General features: G+C 39.4%; 1 protein-coding gene across 7 annotated transcripts in view; it reads left to right on the top strand.

Moving 5' to 3' along the window:
• The window catches only part of fcho2 (FCH and mu domain containing endocytic adaptor 2), a 200581-nt gene that overhangs the window by 37732 nt on the left and 142483 nt on the right, over nucleotides 1–20366 (top strand). For all 7 annotated transcript variants that reach the window (XM_072581751.1, XM_072581769.1, XM_072581760.1 and 4 more), the window contains exons 2-5: nucleotides 8205–8296; nucleotides 12806–12880; nucleotides 13055–13196; nucleotides 16085–16237. In XM_072581751.1, coding sequence (XP_072437852.1) covers nucleotides 8205–8296; nucleotides 12806–12880; nucleotides 13055–13196; nucleotides 16085–16237 — 462 coding nt within the window. The remainder of the gene's footprint in view (nucleotides 1–8204; nucleotides 8297–12805; nucleotides 12881–13054; nucleotides 13197–16084; nucleotides 16238–20366) is intronic.

The following is a 20366-nucleotide window of genomic DNA, read 5'->3' as shown; positions in this document are numbered from 1 at the left end:
CATGAAAATGTAATCAAATTCCACTGTAAGTCATACACCTTCCTATTTTGGATATATTGTCTTTATTTTGTAGCTGCTGACTAAAAGTTTTGGAATTCTTTGTCTAATATTTTTATGGGAACACCATAATTGCAAGGATTGAATTATGAAACCTGGATCATATTTGCTCAACAAATTTTTTCCCCCTCGTTTCGAGAATGTGGAGGCCTGAGTGAATTGTGATTAGAAAGACATTAGCACCTTTTATTTTGTCTTGTCTTTTATATGTGAGCTTAATTATTTAAGCAACAGAATCTGGTTGAGTAGACAATATTGTAGACTTGTGCAATCATATTTTTGTTTGGTACATCTACAGTTCACTGCATGTCATAAGGCAGAAATTGGGAGTAGATATCTTAACAGAGCTCCTTTCATTCCCATAGTAAAAGCAACAAACTGCAAATGTTGGCAATCTGAAATAAAAATGGAGAGTGCTAGAAATAGCAGGTCTATCAATATATATGAGAGAGGAATAGAGATAATAATTCAAATATGAATTCTTTGTTTCTCAAATAAGAATATCACATTTTACTTGAAATATTAACTATTTCTCTCTTCAAAATTGCTTGCAGACTTGCTGACTGTTTCTAGCACTTCCCATTTTTGTACTCTTCCATCCCAAGTTGAGCAAGCTGATTGCTATCTCATCATTCTATTTCTGAGCCTCCATGACTGACATCAGATAACTTAGATTCTTGAGAGTTCAGTATGAGGCCTTTCAGGCTCTGTAAAACGAATGCAGTTCTTCACTGGAATATGGGATAACCCAATTTTGTTTTTAACATGTATGGTGTCCTTAAGGAAAATATAACCTTATCTTAAGTCTATATAATAAAACTGCGATGACATTTCTCTGTATCAAAGTAGTTTTATGATTCAGTTTACCTTGCTCAGTCTTACTTGTCTGCGCTTTTCAGCTGATTTCCTAAATATTAACAGATTTATATACAAGAGGCAATGGCCTGATGGTTCTTTAGTATCCATTAAGGCCAGATCTCTTCTTTCTACAATGTGTTATTCAGAACTATGTTAGTTTTTCTTTGCATTTGAGATGTTCAGCAGCAGAATAAATATCCAGTCTCACCGCTACTACTTTTCTGCCAGTGAGGTAACTAAACTCAGAGGGATCATCCATTCATGTAGAGGACAATAGCACAGGCCAGACCCAGTATAGAATCAGATAATATAGGCATCAGCACAGCGAAGTTGGCTTAGTTTAAAATACAGTGCAGCTAAATGTAATATCGAGATATTGCGATAGCAGTTTTGTAGGTCTGTACCCAGGGCCAGCACATTGGTATGTGGTACCCATGAGAAACCTTAAATTTGATATCCAGTACTTCCAAAACACATATGCACCCACAGTTAAGTTTTGAAAATGAACACAGTAAAATGGTTCCACTCTCTCTTAACTGCTAAAATTTGTCATACTCCAATGTAGTTGGTCTGCTTTGGTCTGGACTCTGCCTCCTTCTGTTCTGCAGCATCATCTGCTGTCCAACTAATTTGCATGCAGTATCCTTACACCTCTCATTTGACCTCAATCTGGGTCTCTGGATTCCTAGAGCATGACAATACCACAATGCCATTGTCTCCTTTTCATTGAATCATGCAGTACAGAAGAGGCCCATCGAGTCTGCACTGACAACAACTATTCTAATCTACTCTAGTTCCACTGCTCTTATAGTCTATGCCACGACTGACAAAGGCAAGTTTCCATATGCTTTATTAGCCACCCTATTATCTGCCTTGGCATTCAGGGATCTGTGGACAAACACCTCCAAATCACATTCTTCCACTGAGCTATCTAGCGTTCTGGCATTTATTTTGAGTCCTTCCTTGTTACTTCTTCCAAAGTACATCTGGCTCATATAGACATAACTGACTACACCCCAACCACTATGTTTCCAGCTCCCCACTTGATGATGCATGATTCGCTTGGCTTCTTTTGAAGTTTCTACAAGACTGACAGATGCCACCTCCCCAGACTGTAGTCAGACCGATCTCTTGACAGTGCTCAGCCGGAGCGGGCAAATGACTATGGTCAAGTCATAGGGTTTTACAGGCCCATTGGTCATGAAACATTGATCTGTTCTAATCCAGTTTTCCAGCACTTGACTCATAGCTGTGTATGCAGTGGAATTTCAAGCGTTAGTCTGAAATGTTCTTAAATATCATGACGCTTCTGTCTCTACCATCCATGCAGACTGTGAGTTCTACCCACAAACCTCCAAGTAAAAACATGTCATCAAAAAATGTGTGATGAAATATCGTCTAAAACACCTGCTCCTTATGTTAAAATTGTGCCTGTGGGTATTGACCCCATGGCTAACAGGAACAATTTCTCTCTATCTACCCTGTTTCTACTCCTCAGAATTATTTTTACATGTCAATCCCCCCACCCTCAACCATCACCACCACCAAGCATTCTCTGCTACAAGGAAAACTTCCCCAGCCTTTCTAGCCTCACTTCATAGTTGAATTGTTGCAGCACAACATCCTGGTGAATCTCTTCTGCACCCTTTCTAGTGCACTCATATCCTTCCTCTAGTGTGGTGACCAGAACTGCATGCTGTGCTCCAACTGTGCCTAATTAATATTGTATACAGCTCAATCACAACCTCCTTGCTCTTGTATTCAATGCCTTGACTAATAAACACAGTTTACCACATGTCTTCTTAACTACCTTATTTATCTGTCCTGCTTCCTTCAAGGACCCATGGATATATGCACAAAGGACCCTTTGATCTTCTGTATTTAATACCATTCAACATAAACTCCCTTGTCTTGTTAGTTTTGTAAAAATTACTTAATACTTTTCAGGATTAAATTCCATTTGCAACCGTTCTTCTCATCTCACTAGCAGCCCATCAATATCATCATCTAGTCCAAAGCTTCCACTTTGCTATTTACCACACCACCAATTTTTGTGTCATCTGCAAGTCTACTGATCGTACCTCCTCCATATTTAGACCATTGATGTACACAGCAAACAGCAAGGGATCCAGCACTGAATTCTGTAGTGCACAACTGGATGAAGGCTTCCAGTTGAACAAACACTCTTGACCATCATCCTATGCTTCGTACCACTAAGGCAATTTTGGATTCAATTTGCTAAGTTACCCTGAATCCCATAGACTCTAAGCTTCTTAACCAATCTGCCATGTGAGACCTTGTCAGAAGCATTACTGAAGTCTATGTAGACCACATCAACTACACTATCGTCATCCACACAGCTACTCACAGCTTCAAAAGATTCATTCAAATTTGTTAGATGTGATCTCCCCTTGACAAAGCCATGCTGACTATTCTTGACTAATCCTTGCCTCACCAAGTAGAGATTAATTCTGATCCTCAGACTTTTTCCCTGTAGTTCCCAGTCATACTTGTTAGACTCATCAATCTGTAATGTCAAGGTTTATCCTGTGTGCCAGATGTGCCTGTGCCCATCAGTACCAGAACCTTCAACCAATAGTGACGTTTCCCCTGACAGGACTGAGGATTAGCCCCAACCTGTTTTCTGACATGGCTATTTGGTTGAATAAACATGCAGTGTGTTTGCTGCACAGACAGCTGGCATGTTTCGAGGTGTGAGATTGACATCTCCTAGAGAAAAGCCACATTCAGTGTCTTTCTTAATATGTAAAAACCTCTCAGTCAGTTTGTCATCAATCACTTCTGTAACTTATCTTCTCTTTAGGCTCCAAGTCCATTTTATAATAGACTAGAACCGTGCATAGTACTAAATGAACAGGTACCAAGGTGCAAAAAGGGATAAGTATTCAATTAGATCAAAAATCAGGGAAGCCTGTTAAATCATGTTAAATGCCCGCCCCACACCAGGTTGTATGTAAACGCTCAAAAGTGGTTTTGTTTAAAAAAAAGTGTAAATTTGTTTTGTAGCAATGGGCAATCCTGGGTAGCCTCTTGCAGTGCCACCCAGTGGCAGAAGATATGTGAATACAGCTTAGTGTCTCAGCTGCCATCTCAACAGCCTGAAATCAGAAGTACGTACAGACATGGGACTATCTAGAAGATGTGGTGCAGAAATAGGCCTTTTGGCCCAATCATTTATACTGGTGATTATGCTCAATATGAGCCTTCTCCAACTTTCCTGTCACTCTAACAAAGTGAAAATGAATTCATTTCTATTATGTTTTGTCATTTGGCTTCTTTGCTCTCTTCTGTTATGAGCACTGGCCTTTTCAAGAGAGTTATGTTTTACACTAAGTTTTGAGGAGGGATGCAGTCTGCTATTGAGTCTTTTCAGAGACAAACCCATCTGACCTGCTTGTTTTATGGAAACAGAAACACGAGACAAAAATATTGAAAGTAAGGGACAAGGTTTGACGCTTAAACTCAATGGAGGAGTTGTCTGACCTTTCTTTAGGTTAGATTCCCTACAGTGTGGAAACAGGCCCTTCGGCCCAATCAGTCCACACCAACCCTCTGAAGAGTAACCCAGCCAGACCCATTTCCCCTTGACTAATACAGCTAATACTATGGGCAATTTAGCATGGCCAATTCACCTGACCTGCGCATCTTTGGACTGTGGGACTGATTTACAGATTCACCGAAACAGTCAGACATGGAGCTCTGAGGTAGAAGACTTGCTGCAATGCCAGGCAGCTGAAAGGACTGTTTTTGAATTAATCAACAAGTAGAGTGCTGGTGAGGACAGATTTCTCATTTGAAGACTCAAGTCTTGTGGGGAGTTAAAGAGCAAGTAGTTGCCAGTGGGTACTAATGTCCGTTCTTTTACTTTTGGAAATTGAATGAAGGGACTTTGTGTTAAAAGGAAGAGTTACTCAGATGGAGTAGGCAAAATAAGTCCTATTAAAGCTGGGAAAAGCTTGAATCTTCATGGAGAAGAGTATATATTGGTGGAGAGTGTGGAACCTGAAAGCATCAGTCATAGTTATACATCCATGAAAAAGGAGACCACATGGATAGCCCATAGAGGAAAATAATTTAGATTATAGATTAAAAGTGTATAGGCAGAGTGGGAATGGGTGCCTACCAGATTGGTATTATTCCATTTTGGAAACTAATGAAAGTAGTGGTTTCTCCAAGGAGTACAGCCAGAGACAAGGACATGGCACAAAGGGCATCTCAGCTGTTTGGAGAGAGAAGGAAACTGGAAGTGCAGATGTGATAATGGATTCCATTGTTTGGGCATCAGACTAGAATTTCTGCAGCATGAAATGTAGATAACAGGGTATAAAATATCATTGTGTGATGGCAGGGCATCCTTCCAGAGGAGGGGCATCGGCCAGAAGTCATCGTCCACATTGGTACAACTCCATAGGTGGGGAGAGGGAAGAGGTCCTGAATGGACCTAATATAATGGGACTAGATTAATTTAGGATATCTGGTCTGCATGGAAGAGTTGGACCAAAGGGTCCGTTTCTCTCTGACTCTATGACTACTCCCTCAACATGGTTAAATTCCCTTTGTCTGGCTTCCATTACTAAAGTACACTATCGCTATTGTTCTAAAGCTCTGTGTTCAATCCCACTAGAAAAGTTTAAAATCTTCCCAACAGCACTAGTAAGCCCACCTACAAGAATGTTGGTACCATCCTGACTTGCCCAGGTCCCACCATTCCCAGAAATGGTCCAAGCGATCCAGGAATCTAAAACCTTTGCTCCTGCACCAACTCTTGAGCCACTCATTTTCCTATTTCTGTACTCATCAGCACACGGCACAAGGAGTAATCCAGAGATTACAACCTTTGAGATCCTACATTTTAATCTATTGCCTACCTCCCTCAATTCTTTATGCAACCCACATTCTATCTATACCTTTGGTACCAATGGTACTGACTTATCAAGGTGAGGCTGGATGGCCTTGACTTTATTGCTAGGAGTATTATAGATAATACTTGAAGGCATGATTACACGTGGGATTGCAATGTTATTGTCATCTAAGAGACGATGGTTTGGCCAAAGTAGACTGGGACAGCAACTTTGTGTGAATCTGCAGCAGAACAGTGGAGTCATTCAAACAGGATTTGGGGAAGGCCAACATTTTTCCTTTAGGAACATTTAGGAGTATGAAACCCAGAGAACCCTGGATACCATGTTATATTTAGAACTGGATAAGAAGGAAAAGGTGAGGCTTTTAACAGGTACAAAAGGCAGATATCATTGGAGGCCCTAGTTGCAGGGGGATCTGAAGCAATTCACAACAAACAGAAGGCATGAGAAAATACTGGCAGATAAGATTTGGTAGAATCCTAAGATTTGTTTTAGTATATCGGGAAAGAGGAAATCCAGGAAAAGAGTAGGGCCCATTAGGGACTAAGTGGCAGTCTATAGGTGGAGTTAGAGAATATTGGTAGGGTGTTACATGAGTAGTTCATATATATCTTCACTTGAGAGATAGAGGATGTGGGTTCAAAATTTAGTTCTTGAACAGATTGACATAGGAATGAGGAGGTTTTGGGGGGTCATAAATGTGGACAGATCCCCATGTCTGGATGAGTTGTATTCCAGGCTGCTATAGGAGACAAGGAAGGAAGTTAGAATTTTAAATTTACGTCTGGCTGCAATGGAGGTGCCTAAGGACTGGAGGGCAGCTAATGAGGTTCCACATTTCAGGAAGCATGGTAGTGATAAGGCAAATGACAGGTTGATAGGTAGTTAAGAAAGCTCAAGGGACATTTGTCTTTATCATTGTGACTTAAATTATGAGAGCAGGGAGGTTATGTTGGAGTTGTACAAAGTTTGGTTAGGTCACAGCCTTTACAGGAAGGCTCTGATTGTATTGGAGTGGGTGCAGAGGAGATTCACCAGGACGTTGCCTGGGACGGAGCAGCTTACCTATGAAGAGAGGCTGGATAAGCTTGGGTCATTTTCTTTAGAGCAGAGAAAGTTGAGAGGGAACCTGATTAAGGTGTATAAGAATATGAGGGGAATGGACAGAGTGGATAGAAAGCAGCTGTTCCCCTTAGTCAATAACAAGGATGTATAATTTTAAAGTGAAGTGCAGGGGGGTTTGAGGAAACATGTTTTCAGACATAATCTGGTGTCAGTCTGTAATTTACTACCTGGGAAAATTGTTGAGGTAGGAAACCTCACAACCTTTAGAATGTCTTAACTATGATGGTTTCGAGTACTATGAACCAAGTGTTGGAAAATGGATGAGTGTAATTTTAGAGTAGTCAGTGAGGACCTGAAGGGCCTCTTCTGTACTGTATGATTCTATAATTCTAGCTGTTGGATAAGTTGAAACTGTATATCATTCTTGATTCCATAGGTGGGGATGACAGTCCATCAGCAATAAAGTTTATACAGTCTAACTTCATTGGGCGTTCCACATTGCAAGTTTAAGTTTGAGGAAGAGCAGCTATTATTGTTACTATGAAACCTGAATCCTAAACAAGAACCTTGTCATTGAGCAAGGCTCTTAGTTCTGGAGATGTTTTCTTTGATATTAGACAATGAAATTTTAATAGCAGATTTCAAAGAAATCTGTTTCTTCAATATTGAGATGTAGATATGCCATTTCAACTGAGGATAAAACAATTCCCAACTATCATATGTTATTACAATTACAAGTTTGCACTCACATAATTTGTATTTATATTCCCAGGCTTGTTTTCACACCCATTTTTATATACATTTTTCTTTGGATGAGATTTTTGATTCTGTAATAGTCTTTGATTAATGCATCACCAGAGATCCAATAATTACAATAATTAATGATTCAATAAAGACACCATTTTGATCACACATTTTTTGAGTTAAATAACATTTTTTTTACATATGTAAAACTTTGTCAGATATTTCTTTGACTCTGATAGATATGCAGTCTCATTTGCAGTTTTCTCTTGTTACTTGTGTTACAGATGTGCAACCATAATGCATAGCACACTAGGCAATCCAGTTTTGTACTTGTTCGATTGCAGGTGTTTCACTTTGGAATTGCTGATTAAATCTATCAATGACTACTAGAATTCAATGTTGAAAAATTTGAACTCTGAAATGACATTTTATTTCTGGAAGTTTGTTTTGAGTTATTGTATTTTTAAAAAGGTGTGTGCAAATACAAAACAAAGGCCTAATGCATTATTTTGCTTTAAATTACAATTTGTACAGTACACCAAATCTAAATGTGTTTTTAAAGTTTAAGTATTAAAAGTGGTTTTTTGTTGATTTCAGGGGGAAAAGAACAATGGTTTTGATGTCCTTTATCATAATATGAAACATGGTCAAACATCGACAAAAGATTTGGCAGACTTCATAAGAGAAAGGTATTTCATTGCTTTTGGGATATTTCTGCAATATTGTGAGGTGTAGAGTTACAAATGAAAATAACATTCAAATGATTATTTTGCATTCCATAGGAAAACATACTAAAAGTATTCATTGTGTTATTTTTGTATTGTCAATGGACAAACACATTGTATTGTCAATGGACAAACACAGAACAGAGATTGTAACTACCGGAAGCTGATATGAATGCAAAATATTTTGCATCTCTAAGACACATTTTATATTCATTTATGAGATGTGGATGTTCACTGGCAGGCAGTATTATTGTTCACCCCTAATTGGTGGCGGGTGGCCTACATGAACTGCCACAGTGTTAATGGGGAAGAAGCTCCTTTTTTTTTGACCCAGCAACCAAAGGAACAGCAGTATATTTCCAGGTGAAGATGGTAAACCTGCAAGTGGTGGTGTCTCTGTGCACTTACTGTCCTTGTTATTCTGGATGTTATACGTTGTGGGTTTGGCTGGTGAGTTGCTGCAGTGCATTTTTTAGATGCTGTACGTTGCTGCCACTGTGTGCTGGAGGTGGGTGCTGTTCAATTCAAGTGCGCTGTTTTATCCTGGATGGTACTGAGCTGCCTGATGTTGAAGCCGCTTTCATGACAGGAAGTTAATATTTAACATTTTCTTCTAAGACAATCTTCATCCTAGCAATCAATTTGTGAATCATCTCTGAACTGCCTCTACTGTGGAGATATCTCCCTTAAGGTAATGAGACCAAAATTGTATTCAGGTGAGATCTCACCGATGCACTGTTCCATCGCTGATGCAATGCTTCATACCTTTATATTCCATACCCCTTGCAATAATGGCTGACACTCCTTTTGTCTTTCTAATTACTTTCAGTGTCTAAATTCTAAGTTTTGTTGATTCATCTACGAATGCAACCCTATTGCTCTATACCACAATGTTCTGTATTCTGTTTCATTTAAATAATAATCTGTTTTCTGTTATTTTCAGCAAAATGGACAACCTCACATTTTGCTACATTATACTCCATCTTTTTGCCCACTCACATAGGCTGTCTATGTCTCTTTGCATTTTTTTTGTATCTTCCTCACAGTGTGTTTCTCTATCTATCTTTGCATCATCAAAATATTTGGTTACAATAGAGTTGATACTTTCAACCAAGTAATTATTAGCTGAGGCCCCAGGACTGATCTTTTTGGCACCCCTGTGGATTAAGGCTAATACTCCAGATAGCTTCATTATATTGAAACAAATGTACCATTGACAGCTCTTTTTCTGTGCAATTGACAGAACCAATCACAGTCTTAATTTATACAAATGCTCATAGTTTCAGCAGATGAGACCTTGAAGGTCTAGATGACTAACACTTTTGTAAGGCTTTTCTTAATTTTTGTTATGAATGTATTTTTTTTAAAAAAAGCTTTTCCATGCGTTATTGTTAGTAAAGGGATATTGACTTGGAAGGCAAGCTGAGACATGGGGTTTGTGTAGAGCAGCATAGCTTGGCATGGGAGAGAAATGTTTTTTGAACATTTGCTTCAAAATGATTCCTTACCCAGATAGTGGTCATGACACCTCTGGAGGGCTGTGAACTTCTTTTTAGATTAGATTACTTTACAATGTGGAAACAGGCCCTTCAGGCCAACAATTCCACACCGACCCGCCGAAGCGCAAACCACCCATACCCCTACATTTACCCCTTACCTAACACTACGGACAATTTAGCATGGCCAATTCACCTGACCTGCACATCTTTGGACTGTGGGAGGAAACCGGAACACCTGGAGGAAACCTCAGCAGACACGGGGAGAATGTGCAAACTCCACACAGTCAGTTGCCTGAGGCGGGAATTGAACCCGGGTCTCTGGCGCTGTGAGGCAGCAGTGCTAACTGCTGTGCCACTGTGCAGCCCACTAACTTAACATATCTTGAAAAGGTGGCTTGACTTCATGGAAGTTGCAGTATGTTAGGACATGATTTTCTCTGCAATGGAACTATCTGATTGGGAATCAGACAGTCTGCACCCTTAATCCAGCTTGAGGAAATTGGTGCTGCTGGAAATGGGTCCAGGAATCAGGTCCCAGCCACGATGTTTGAAGGTCCCTGATATCTCACTGGATCCACAAAATCCCAGCCCTATATCCCTTCTCGGTCCTATGGCGTATTGTAAAAATGCACCTAATTTACATAATTGCTCCTCATAAATGAACTTGCTATCATAGAACAAAAGCAAAATACTGTGGATGCTGGGAATCTGAAATTAAAACAAAAAATGCTGGAAATATTCAGATCAGGAAACAGGTCTGTGGAGACAGAAAGGAGTTAGCATTTTAGGTCAAGGATTTTCAGAGTTGAACTCTTCTGAATTTTAATTTATACTTTTGTACTTTTACAGTCCATAGCATTGAGTGTAATGGAACTAATTATTTATTAAATGGAAGGATTGTCCCTTGTTAAGGTTGACATTTTAATACATGTCAATATCTCATTTGCTTAATTCACTACCATCAAAACACTGTTGTAGTTGCTTCTGTTAACTGTCAATGAACACTACCAGATCTCTTTCATTTTACATATATGTTACTTTCTTCTCATTTAAGTACTCCATTCCTGAATTTTTTTTTCGCCTCTTGTGAAGCACGTGGAATTTTCTACTTTGATTTTATCTGCCAGTTCTCCAACCAATTCTGAAATATATTTGAAATTCATGATATATGTACATTCCTAAATATATTTAAATTTCCTTACAGCTTATTTTATTAGGCTAAATTTCCTATGCCTCACTGGAGTAGCACACTGGAAATCAAAACCCGCTATTCTGCGAGTTGTGAAAAAGTTAAAGATTTTATCAAAGTATGCATATTCCCCAATTTTCCTGTCTTCTAGACACAGGTTTACAGAAAGCATGAACCAAGCTTCTGTACTTAACAAGAATTTTTTACAAACAAATAGATTCTAACTACAGATAAATAATTCTGAGCTATTAACATATAATTCAACTGGTTAAAGCTCAAATCCTCTTTAAATTTTCCCTCTACACACACAATGGACAGACACTGGTAAGCACAAAACAAAATGGGTGTTATGCGCAGAGGGAAAGATTGGGAAGGCTGTTCAGTGGTTGCTGTCCATAGGCTGAGATGATCCTTTGCTGATCAGATTGTTTCTCAGTCTTCATTCTCCAGATGTTTTTACCTGATTGCAGGTGGCACAGGTGACTGGTTCACACTTGTAAAGCTCTCTGACTTATTAGTTAAAAGCCACAGGTTGCAGCACCTGATGTAGGGAGATAAACTGGTTTTCTTCAGGCTTTTTACTGCAGGCAAAAGAGATATCTCCTGTCCTTGTAGAGATCTGATTGCTTCTTCCAAACATTCCAAGAGGGGTCTGCAGGTGAACTCTGCTTTATACCTTTTAGACGGTTTTCTGGAACTTTCTATAGTTCTAGCCAATCAGGGAGATACACTTAATATTTTGAAACAAGAGTCATTCATTTAGATGGCATGCTACTACAAGTACACAATCCTTTATCCAAAATCCTTAGGGCTGGTTGTTTATCGGAATTTGGAATTTTTCAGATTTTGGAATAAATTACATTTTCATAGTAAAATTTAAAAAATTACCGAAGAGCAGACACATGTGTGAATAGTACGAGTGCTGAGACATATTTGACACTTGCCAGTGCTGGGCCATGCCATCACGTCACATCTGAGTGACGTGGTTCGAGTTGGTGTGGAGTTTGGTCACCTGTTCACACGCCAAAATGACGTTCCACACTCCATGAAAAAAAATTTCAGATTTCGGAATATTGGATGAAGGATTGTGTACCTGTATTAGGTTCTTTGTGTAGCAGAACCCAGTGCCTTTCTATCTGAATCTCCTTTATTTCGTGGATAAGTTGTTAGAGGTGTCTGTCCAGATTAACTGTTGCCTTTTAGATTATGCTAATGTCATTAGCACCTGGCTGCTGTATTTGCACTGTGTCTGATGTATGGCTTTTGTGATTTTAAAGTTTCACTTGGCCAATGTACCCAGCATCCTTTGCAGTTTGGCCAAGTTGGCAATCTGTCTGAGTTTTAGCAAACAGGAGGCTGCTACATGTTGTAATAAAGGAAATTACAGGCCATTGTCTATGTTAAGTACAGTATAGCAAATTCCCACAAGAAGCAGTGTTATAGTGACTAAAGTATTTGTTTTTATGATGTTTATTGAAAGATAAATAAATAGAATCCTGGGAATAACCCCCTGCTGTTCTTCGAAATACTGTCAAGGAATCTTTTACGCTCATTTAAGAGGGGCAGTTGGCCTTGGTTTAATGCCTGATTCAAAAGACAATATCTTCGAGAGTGCAGCTCTCGTTCAGTTCAGTGTTTCTTTCTTTTGTATATTTGCGCAATCTTTGAAGAGAAATATAAAATATGTAAAGTTCTGTAGTAAAAGTTGTTAGGAAATTATCTGAAGTGTGATCTGACAAGTTCTTTAACAATAAAGTTAAAAATGTATTTTTTTCCCCCAAACAGTGTAACAATAGAAGATATTTATTCAAGGTCTATGACCAAATTAGCCAAAACAACAAGTAACTACAGTCAGCTGGGGTAAGTATGATCCAAATGTAACTTAATATAGAAACTAAATTTTAAGAATTGAGAATTTTTTCATGAATTTAAATATTAAGATTTTAATTTGAAAATGTCACCTTTTTATTTGATACCATTTTCTGCCTGCTGTTGCCATGATGCTTTATCTTTCTACATTATGTACTTCTTCAGAACATTTGCACCGGTATGGGATGTTTTAAAATTGTCAACTGAGAAACTAGCCAGTAGCCATTTAGATCTAGTACGAAAACTGCAAGAATTAATTAAAGAAGTACAGAAGTATGGAGATGAACAGACCAAGGCACACAAAAAGGTAATAAAACAAATGATATCTTTATTATTAATACAACAAAATGTGTCTGGATACAAAATTAGAATTTGCACTTCACCAATAATTGTAAACAATATAATTCCTGAAAGAATAGTACATTTGTCTATGCAGTGAATCCGATAACTTGCTACCCATCCTTAATCTAATAAAATTATTTATATAATGACTTGTTGTATAATTGTAATGTCTGAGTTTCATTTATTGAAAAGTTTTTGAATTTGCAGTGTTATCTATGTAAGCAAAAGTAGTAGCCAGTATGCACCAATTATATCTCTTGTATAGAATTGAAATGAAGGGCTGTTTACCTTTTTTTGATGAAATTTGTTAAGAGAAAATTATTGGACAGAAGATTAATATACTCCCCCCACTCCTCTGAGCAGTGCCATTAGATTTTTTTAAAGTTATTGATCAGCCAGGTGGATGTTTGATTCAAAAAATGAATAATTATAATCCAGATAATTTAACATCTGTAGTTGGAAAATTTTGGAGAGTTTCCAGCAATGAATGAAATTATCATGTAAATGGATGAAGAGAAAATAGAAATAATCAACTTTGTTAGCAAAAGACACAACTGTTGTTAATGAACATTATAGATTACAGAATTTGAGGAAACTCAATGGATGTAGCAGACATGTGTGCACCAAGAAAGCCTTTAGCAAGTGCCAAACAGATTACAGAAACAGTTCAAAGATATGGAATTGTTGGAAGATAGCAAATTGTATTAAAAGTTGGTCATAAATGAAGAGAATTAATCAAGGGTTAAGGACAATTTACAGAATGACTTCAGTTGCAGCGTTCTTTTCTGAAGCTATATATATATCCAGGGTTGAGATGGCCCATGTGCTTCTTGTCAACATGATTGAAGCATAGAAGATCCTGATAGACCTTGATGGGGTAAATATGGAGAGGAGAGTTTCTGTTGTGGAGAATCTAGGACTAAAAGATAGTCGCCATAGCCTTTCTGGACCAGAGTACTGCTCTGTCATTAGAAAGAGAGAGGTGACTGGTGGTAGTGGTGGTGGGTCACCATGTGTTGGGTGAGGGGAGAGGTTGAGAGATTACTATTTCATGGTAACCTCAGCCTGTGTGGGGGTTGAACCCACACTGATTGCTCACATTCTAGATTAGAGTGGTGCTGGAAAAGCACAGCAGTTCAGGCAGCATCCAAGGAGCAGGAAAATCGACATTTCGGGCAAAAGCCCTTCATCAGGAATAGAGCACTATTCCTGATGAAAGGCTTTTGTCCGAAACGTCAATTTTCCTGCTCCTCAGATGCTGCCTGAACTGCTGTGCTTTTCCAGCACCACTCTGATCTAGAATCTGGTTTCCAGCACCAGCGGTCATTGTTTTTACCCTGATGGCTCACAGTGCATTGCAAACTGGTCACCTGTGCTAGCTAATTTGTGTGTTGGGTTATGGTCCCTTTAAGGCTTTGCTGCCACTAACTGATCATGTGACCAAGTTGCCTGAAGATAAACAAGAGTAGCGTTTCCACAAAAGGTTAATTATACACATGGCTCCTGGTTTCAACCAGATTTTTAGTTTACTACAAGCTTGCCGTGGGAAACATCTTTTTCAAGTAGACTTGAGATGAAATTCTGTGCGCTAGTAAAAATAGTTTAAACCACCAATTAAATGAAAAACTCCCAACAGTCAGTTAGACTTCTGGTTTGGCAATATGAGAGGAAGGGGATAGTTTAAGACTTAATAGTTAAAGTATATTAGAATCAGAAGGCTTGTGACCCGAGTTGGGTATGCTTCGGATGCCAGCAACACCTTGTTGAGCTGCAAATCTACAATGGTGGGATGGTTGGAGACGGTTTGAAGGGACAACCTTGCTGTAAGCCCTTGTACAAATCGTTGAAACGTAACTAATCGGTTAAGTCTGATTTGACTTGAATTGTTTGGGATATTAGTAAAATGGATTTAGAAGGAAGTTTTGGCCTAAAGAATAAGCATTTTAATATCTTTAGCATGACTGCCTATTTAAAAGAGAGTGTAGTTACTGGTATTCATTTTGTAGTTTGTGTAATAATTGAAAAAAACTCATGAATCTTGTGGCTTCATTCTTTTATGGCTACTGGGCCACCAAGAACAAGGGTTTGCATTTGATTAATGTCTTTAAGTATCCAACAGTGCCTCACAGAAGGGTTATGAAGCACAATTTGATACTCGGCTATGTAACGAGACATCTGGCCAATGACAACAAGAGCGCAATGTAAAGGTCGTTCTGGTGTAACATGTTTTGTTAACGTGAATTCCTGTAACACAATTGAAAAATTGGGTACACTGTTTCTAAAGCATGTGTAGGCTGTAATGCGATTATGTCACTTACCGCAGGATTTTTCTATAATGTGGGGTTGCACAAGAACGCAACCATTGCGGTATAGAAGCACTACCTGTAGTTATAATCTAAGATACATTGCTTGAAAAGGAGAAGAAAGCAGATTCAATGATAACTTTCAAAAGGATAATTAGATATATTTGTGAAAAGAAAAAGAATGCATGGCTGTGTGTTAAAGCATTGGGCTGGGGTTATCGGATAGCTCTTTAAAAATGGTAGCACAAGCGCAATGGACCAAATGATCTCATTCTGTATGTATCATTGTATGATTCCATGACATTGTGTGCTTTATACTGACATTTTGTGCAAAATTGAATAAATGCATCTTTCATTGACAATTCATATCTGAATTGTTAAATGTTATTAAGTACTTTGAAGGATATATAAATCATTGAGTGATTAAAACTGCACTTTGGATAAATTCTGATTGATTAGATCAATTGTAAGAGGTTATTGAAATTAAGTTTTGGAATTGATGATTACAAAATGGGAAATAGTCATTTTTGACATTTGTTTTCTATTACAGACAAAAGAAGAAGTGGCAGGAACCTTGGATGCTGTACAGAACATCCAGAGCATCACTCAGTCCCTGCAGAAATCAAAAGAAAACTACAGTGTCAAGTGTGTAGAATATGAAAGATTAAAAAAGGAAGGAGCAACACAGAAAGAAATAGAAAAAGTAAGCTCTATAAACAATCTGATAAAGAAAAAAGATAGAACTAATAGCCCAAGATTTTCTCTGGTTGGAAGAGAGGTCCCAATTAAAAGGATCAAAAGAAGATTGGTGGAGTTGAACACTTGTGCAAGAATACTCAGAATAGTAGGAAAATAATTATAAACATAATGTGCTGTTGTTAGTCATGTGCAAATCATCCAGCCATTTAGATGGGGGAAAAGACACCCTGTGAATTGCAGAAAAAAACAGAAGTCATCTATTCTGCTGTTTTACCCCACAGAAATGGGAGCTCCTTATCAACAAAATTGCTGCATTAGTGCAATAAATATGAATTGTACTTCCTGTTCCTGTAGTAAGTTTGAACTTTTATACAACAGTACAAGAACTGAAATGATTGAAAATAAAAACAGAAATTGCTAGAAAAGCTCAACAGGACTGACAGCATCTACGGAGAGAAAGCAGAGTTAAATCTTTTGGGTCCAGTGACCCTTCTTCAGAACTGTTTGAGGCTAGGAAAAGGTTGGCATAAATCCTGAAGAAAGGGTGGAGAAATTATATGGTAGGTGGGGATGGAGCCCAGAGAGAGAGAGAGAACAACAGTTGGTCAGACAAAGGAATTGGTAAAGGTCAGTCTGGGAGAATCAACAGCTGCTACTGGGATTAATGGCTGACAATGGGTTGTTTGTGGTAGCAACCCATGTGATGACAAGGCTTAGCATGTGGATTCGGGGTGAGAACATGGGAGAAGATGTCCAAGCCCTAAAATTATTGAATTGCTATTGAGTCCTAAAGACGGCAAGGTCCCCAAGTGGAAAATGAGATGCTGTTCTTCCAGCTTGCGTTGAGCTTCACAGTTCACTTCAGCAAGCCCAAGACAGAGATATTGGTCAGGCAGCATGGTAGTATATTGAAGTCACAACCAACAGGAAGCTCAGGGTCATTTTTACTGAGAGAACGTAGGTGTTCTGCAAAGCGGTCACCCAGTCTGCATTTTGTTTCCCCACTGTGGAGCTGACCACATTGTGTGCAGTGAATGTGGTAGACTAGATTGAGCAGTGAGGAAGGAGGAAGTAAATGAACAGGTGTTACACCTTCTGCAGTTGCATGGGAATGTGCTATAGGAGTGTGAGGAGATGTTGGGAATGGTGGAGGAATGGACCAAAGTGTCTTGGATGAAAGGGTCTGTGCAGAAGGCTAACAAAGGAGAGGAAGGGATTATGTATGTAATGGTGGTATCCCTCTGGAGGTAGAAATAGTAGCTAATGATCCTTTGGATGTGAATGCTCATGGGGTGGTAAGTGAGGACTAGGGACACATTTTCAGTGTTGTGGGAGGAAAGGGAAGGGGTGAGGACAGAAGTGCAAGAAATGAGTTGGACACGACTGTCAGTCCTGGTGGTGAGGAATCTTCATTTGAGGAGGAAGATGAACATGTGGAAGGACCCCTTACAGAAGTTGGTATCATTGGTGTAGATGTGACAGAGATATGAAACATGGAGAATGGAATAGAGTCTTTACATGAAGCAGGGTATGAAGATGTAAAATCAAGGTAACTGAGAGTCAGTGGGTTGTTGTGCATATTAGATTTCTAGAAATGGAAACAGATGTTCAAGAAGAGAAAGGAGGAATCAGAGATAGATCAGGTGAAGTGAGAGTAGGGTGAAAATTGGAAGCAAAATTGATAAATCTTTCTAATCCAGTTGAGAGCGGGAAGCAGCACTGATGATATAATCGATGTACCAGAAAAAGAGATGTGTGGTGGGGAACTGACTAGGACTGGAGTAATGAATGTTCCACCTATCCCACAAAGAGTCAGGCATATCTGGGGTACATGCAGATACACATGACCACACCTTTCCCTGAAGAAAGTGAGAGGAGTTAAAGGAGAAGTTGTTCAAAGCGAGGACGAGCGTGGCAGAGGAGAAAAGTGAAGGATAGGGATGTTTCAGGCCTTTTTTCCAAGATAAAGCAGAGAGACCTAGATCATTTGATGGGGAATGGATATGTAAAGGATTGCACGTCCATGGTGAAGAGGAGGTGGCTAGATCCCACGAGCTGAAAATTCTGAAGCTGATGCAAAGCATTGGAAGATGAGAGAATCTAAGTGGGAAAGGATTGAACAAAGGGATGAGAAAATTGAGTTGAGGTAGAAACAGATGGAGTTCTGTGGGGCAGGGACAGGCAGAAACAATGGATCAGTCTTGGCAGTCCTGTTTATGGATTTTAGGAAGGTGATAATCCCCAACCCCATACAGCCCATTTCTGTGAACTTGGAGTTGGTCAAAGGGTGATACAAGATGAAATTAAATTAGTGACTGTTGTTCAACACAATAGCCTGGCGTTCGATGGTGGAGTAATGATCTAGGGGGAGATGGGAGGAATATGAGAACTGGCGCTCAGCCTCTGCAATGTAGAGGTTAATCTGCCAGACAATAATAAAGTACCCCTTGTCAGCAGGATTGATTACAAAGTCAGGGTTGGACCTGGGAGCACAGAGTCATTCAGCTCAGAGGGAGATAGGTTTGAATTGGTAAAGGGAAAATTGAGGTGAGCAATGTCAAAAGTTCTTGATGAATCGATTAAAAAGCCAGAGGGAGGGTCCAGGTTGGTTAAGGGATCTGTGGGATGTGGAGAGGACTCTTAACCAAAGAAATAGGCACAGAGGTGGAAACAACAGAAGAAGAGTTCAGTGTCATGTTATGCCCAAAATTCATTGAGGTGGAGGTACACGGGATGAAACGAAGACTTTTGCTAGGTATAGATTGTTTAGCATCAGAATGGAAGGTCAGATGGGATAGTAAGTACTTGACAGAAGTTCATAGAGTCATACAGTTGTACATCACGGAAACAAACCCTTCAGTCCAACTCGTCCATGTCGACCAGATATCCCAACCCAATCTAGTCCCACCTGCCAGCACTCACCCCATATCCTTCTAAACACTTCCTATTCAAATACCCATCCAGATGCATTTTAAATGTTGCAATTGTACCAGCCTCCACCACTTCCTCCACACACGCACCACCCTCTGTGTGAAAACATTGCCCTTAGGTCTTTTTTATATCTTTCCCCTTACCCTAAACCTAAGCCCACTTGTTCTGGACTCCCCCATCCTAGAGAAAAGGCCTTGTCTATTTATCCTATCCATGCCCCTCATGATTTTATAAACCTCTCTAAGATCACTCCTCAGCCTCCGAAGCTCCAGGGAAAACAGCCCTAGCTTATTCAACCTCTTTGGATAGCTCAAATCCTCCAACCCTGGCAGCATCCTTGTAAATCTTTTCTGAACCCTTTCAAGTTTAACAACATCCTTCCGATAGGAAGGAGACCAGAATTGCATGCAATAGTCCAAAAGTGGCTAACCAATGTTCTGTACAGCTGCAAATGACCTCCCAACTCCCGTACTCAATACTCTGACCAATAAAGGGAAACATACCAAACGCCACCTTCACTATCCTATCTACTTGCGACTCTACTTTCAAGGAGCTATGAACCTGCACTCCAAGGTCTCTTTGTTCAGCCACACTCCCTAGGACCTTATCATTAAGTGTATAAGTCCTGCCAATGTTTGCTTTCCCAAAATGCAGCACCTTGCATTTATCTAAGTTAAACACCGTCTGTCACTCCTCAGCCCATTGGCTCATCTAATCAAGATCCCTTTGTAATCTGAGGTAACCTTCTTCACTGTCCACTACAACTCCAATCTGCAAATTTAAGGACTATACCTGTTAAGCTCATACAAATCATTTACATAAATAACGAAAAGTAGTGGACCCAGCACCGATCATGTGGCACTCCACTGGTCAGAGGCCTCAAGTCTGAAAAACAACCCTCCACCACCACCCTCTGTCTTCTACCTTTGAGCCAGTTCTGTATTCAAATGGTCAGTTCTCCCTGTATTTTGTGAGTTCCAACCTTGCTAACCAATTTCTCATGGGGAACATTGTCAAACACCTTACCGAAGTCGATATGGATCACGTTTACCGCTCTGCCCTCATCAATCCTCTTCGTTACTTCTTCAAAAAGCTCAGTCAAGTTTGTGAGATATGATTTCCCATGCACAAAGCCATGTTGACCATCCCTAATCAGTCCTTGCCTTTCCAAATACATGTATATCCTGTCCCTCAGGATTCCC

This window comes from Chiloscyllium punctatum, chromosome 2, assembly GCF_047496795.1.
Source record: "Chiloscyllium punctatum isolate Juve2018m chromosome 2, sChiPun1.3, whole genome shotgun sequence".
NCBI lineage: Eukaryota > Metazoa > Chordata > Chondrichthyes > Orectolobiformes > Hemiscylliidae > Chiloscyllium > Chiloscyllium punctatum.
Note: the sequence above shows the minus strand (reverse complement) of the source record. Positions and strands in the feature narration are given on the sequence as shown.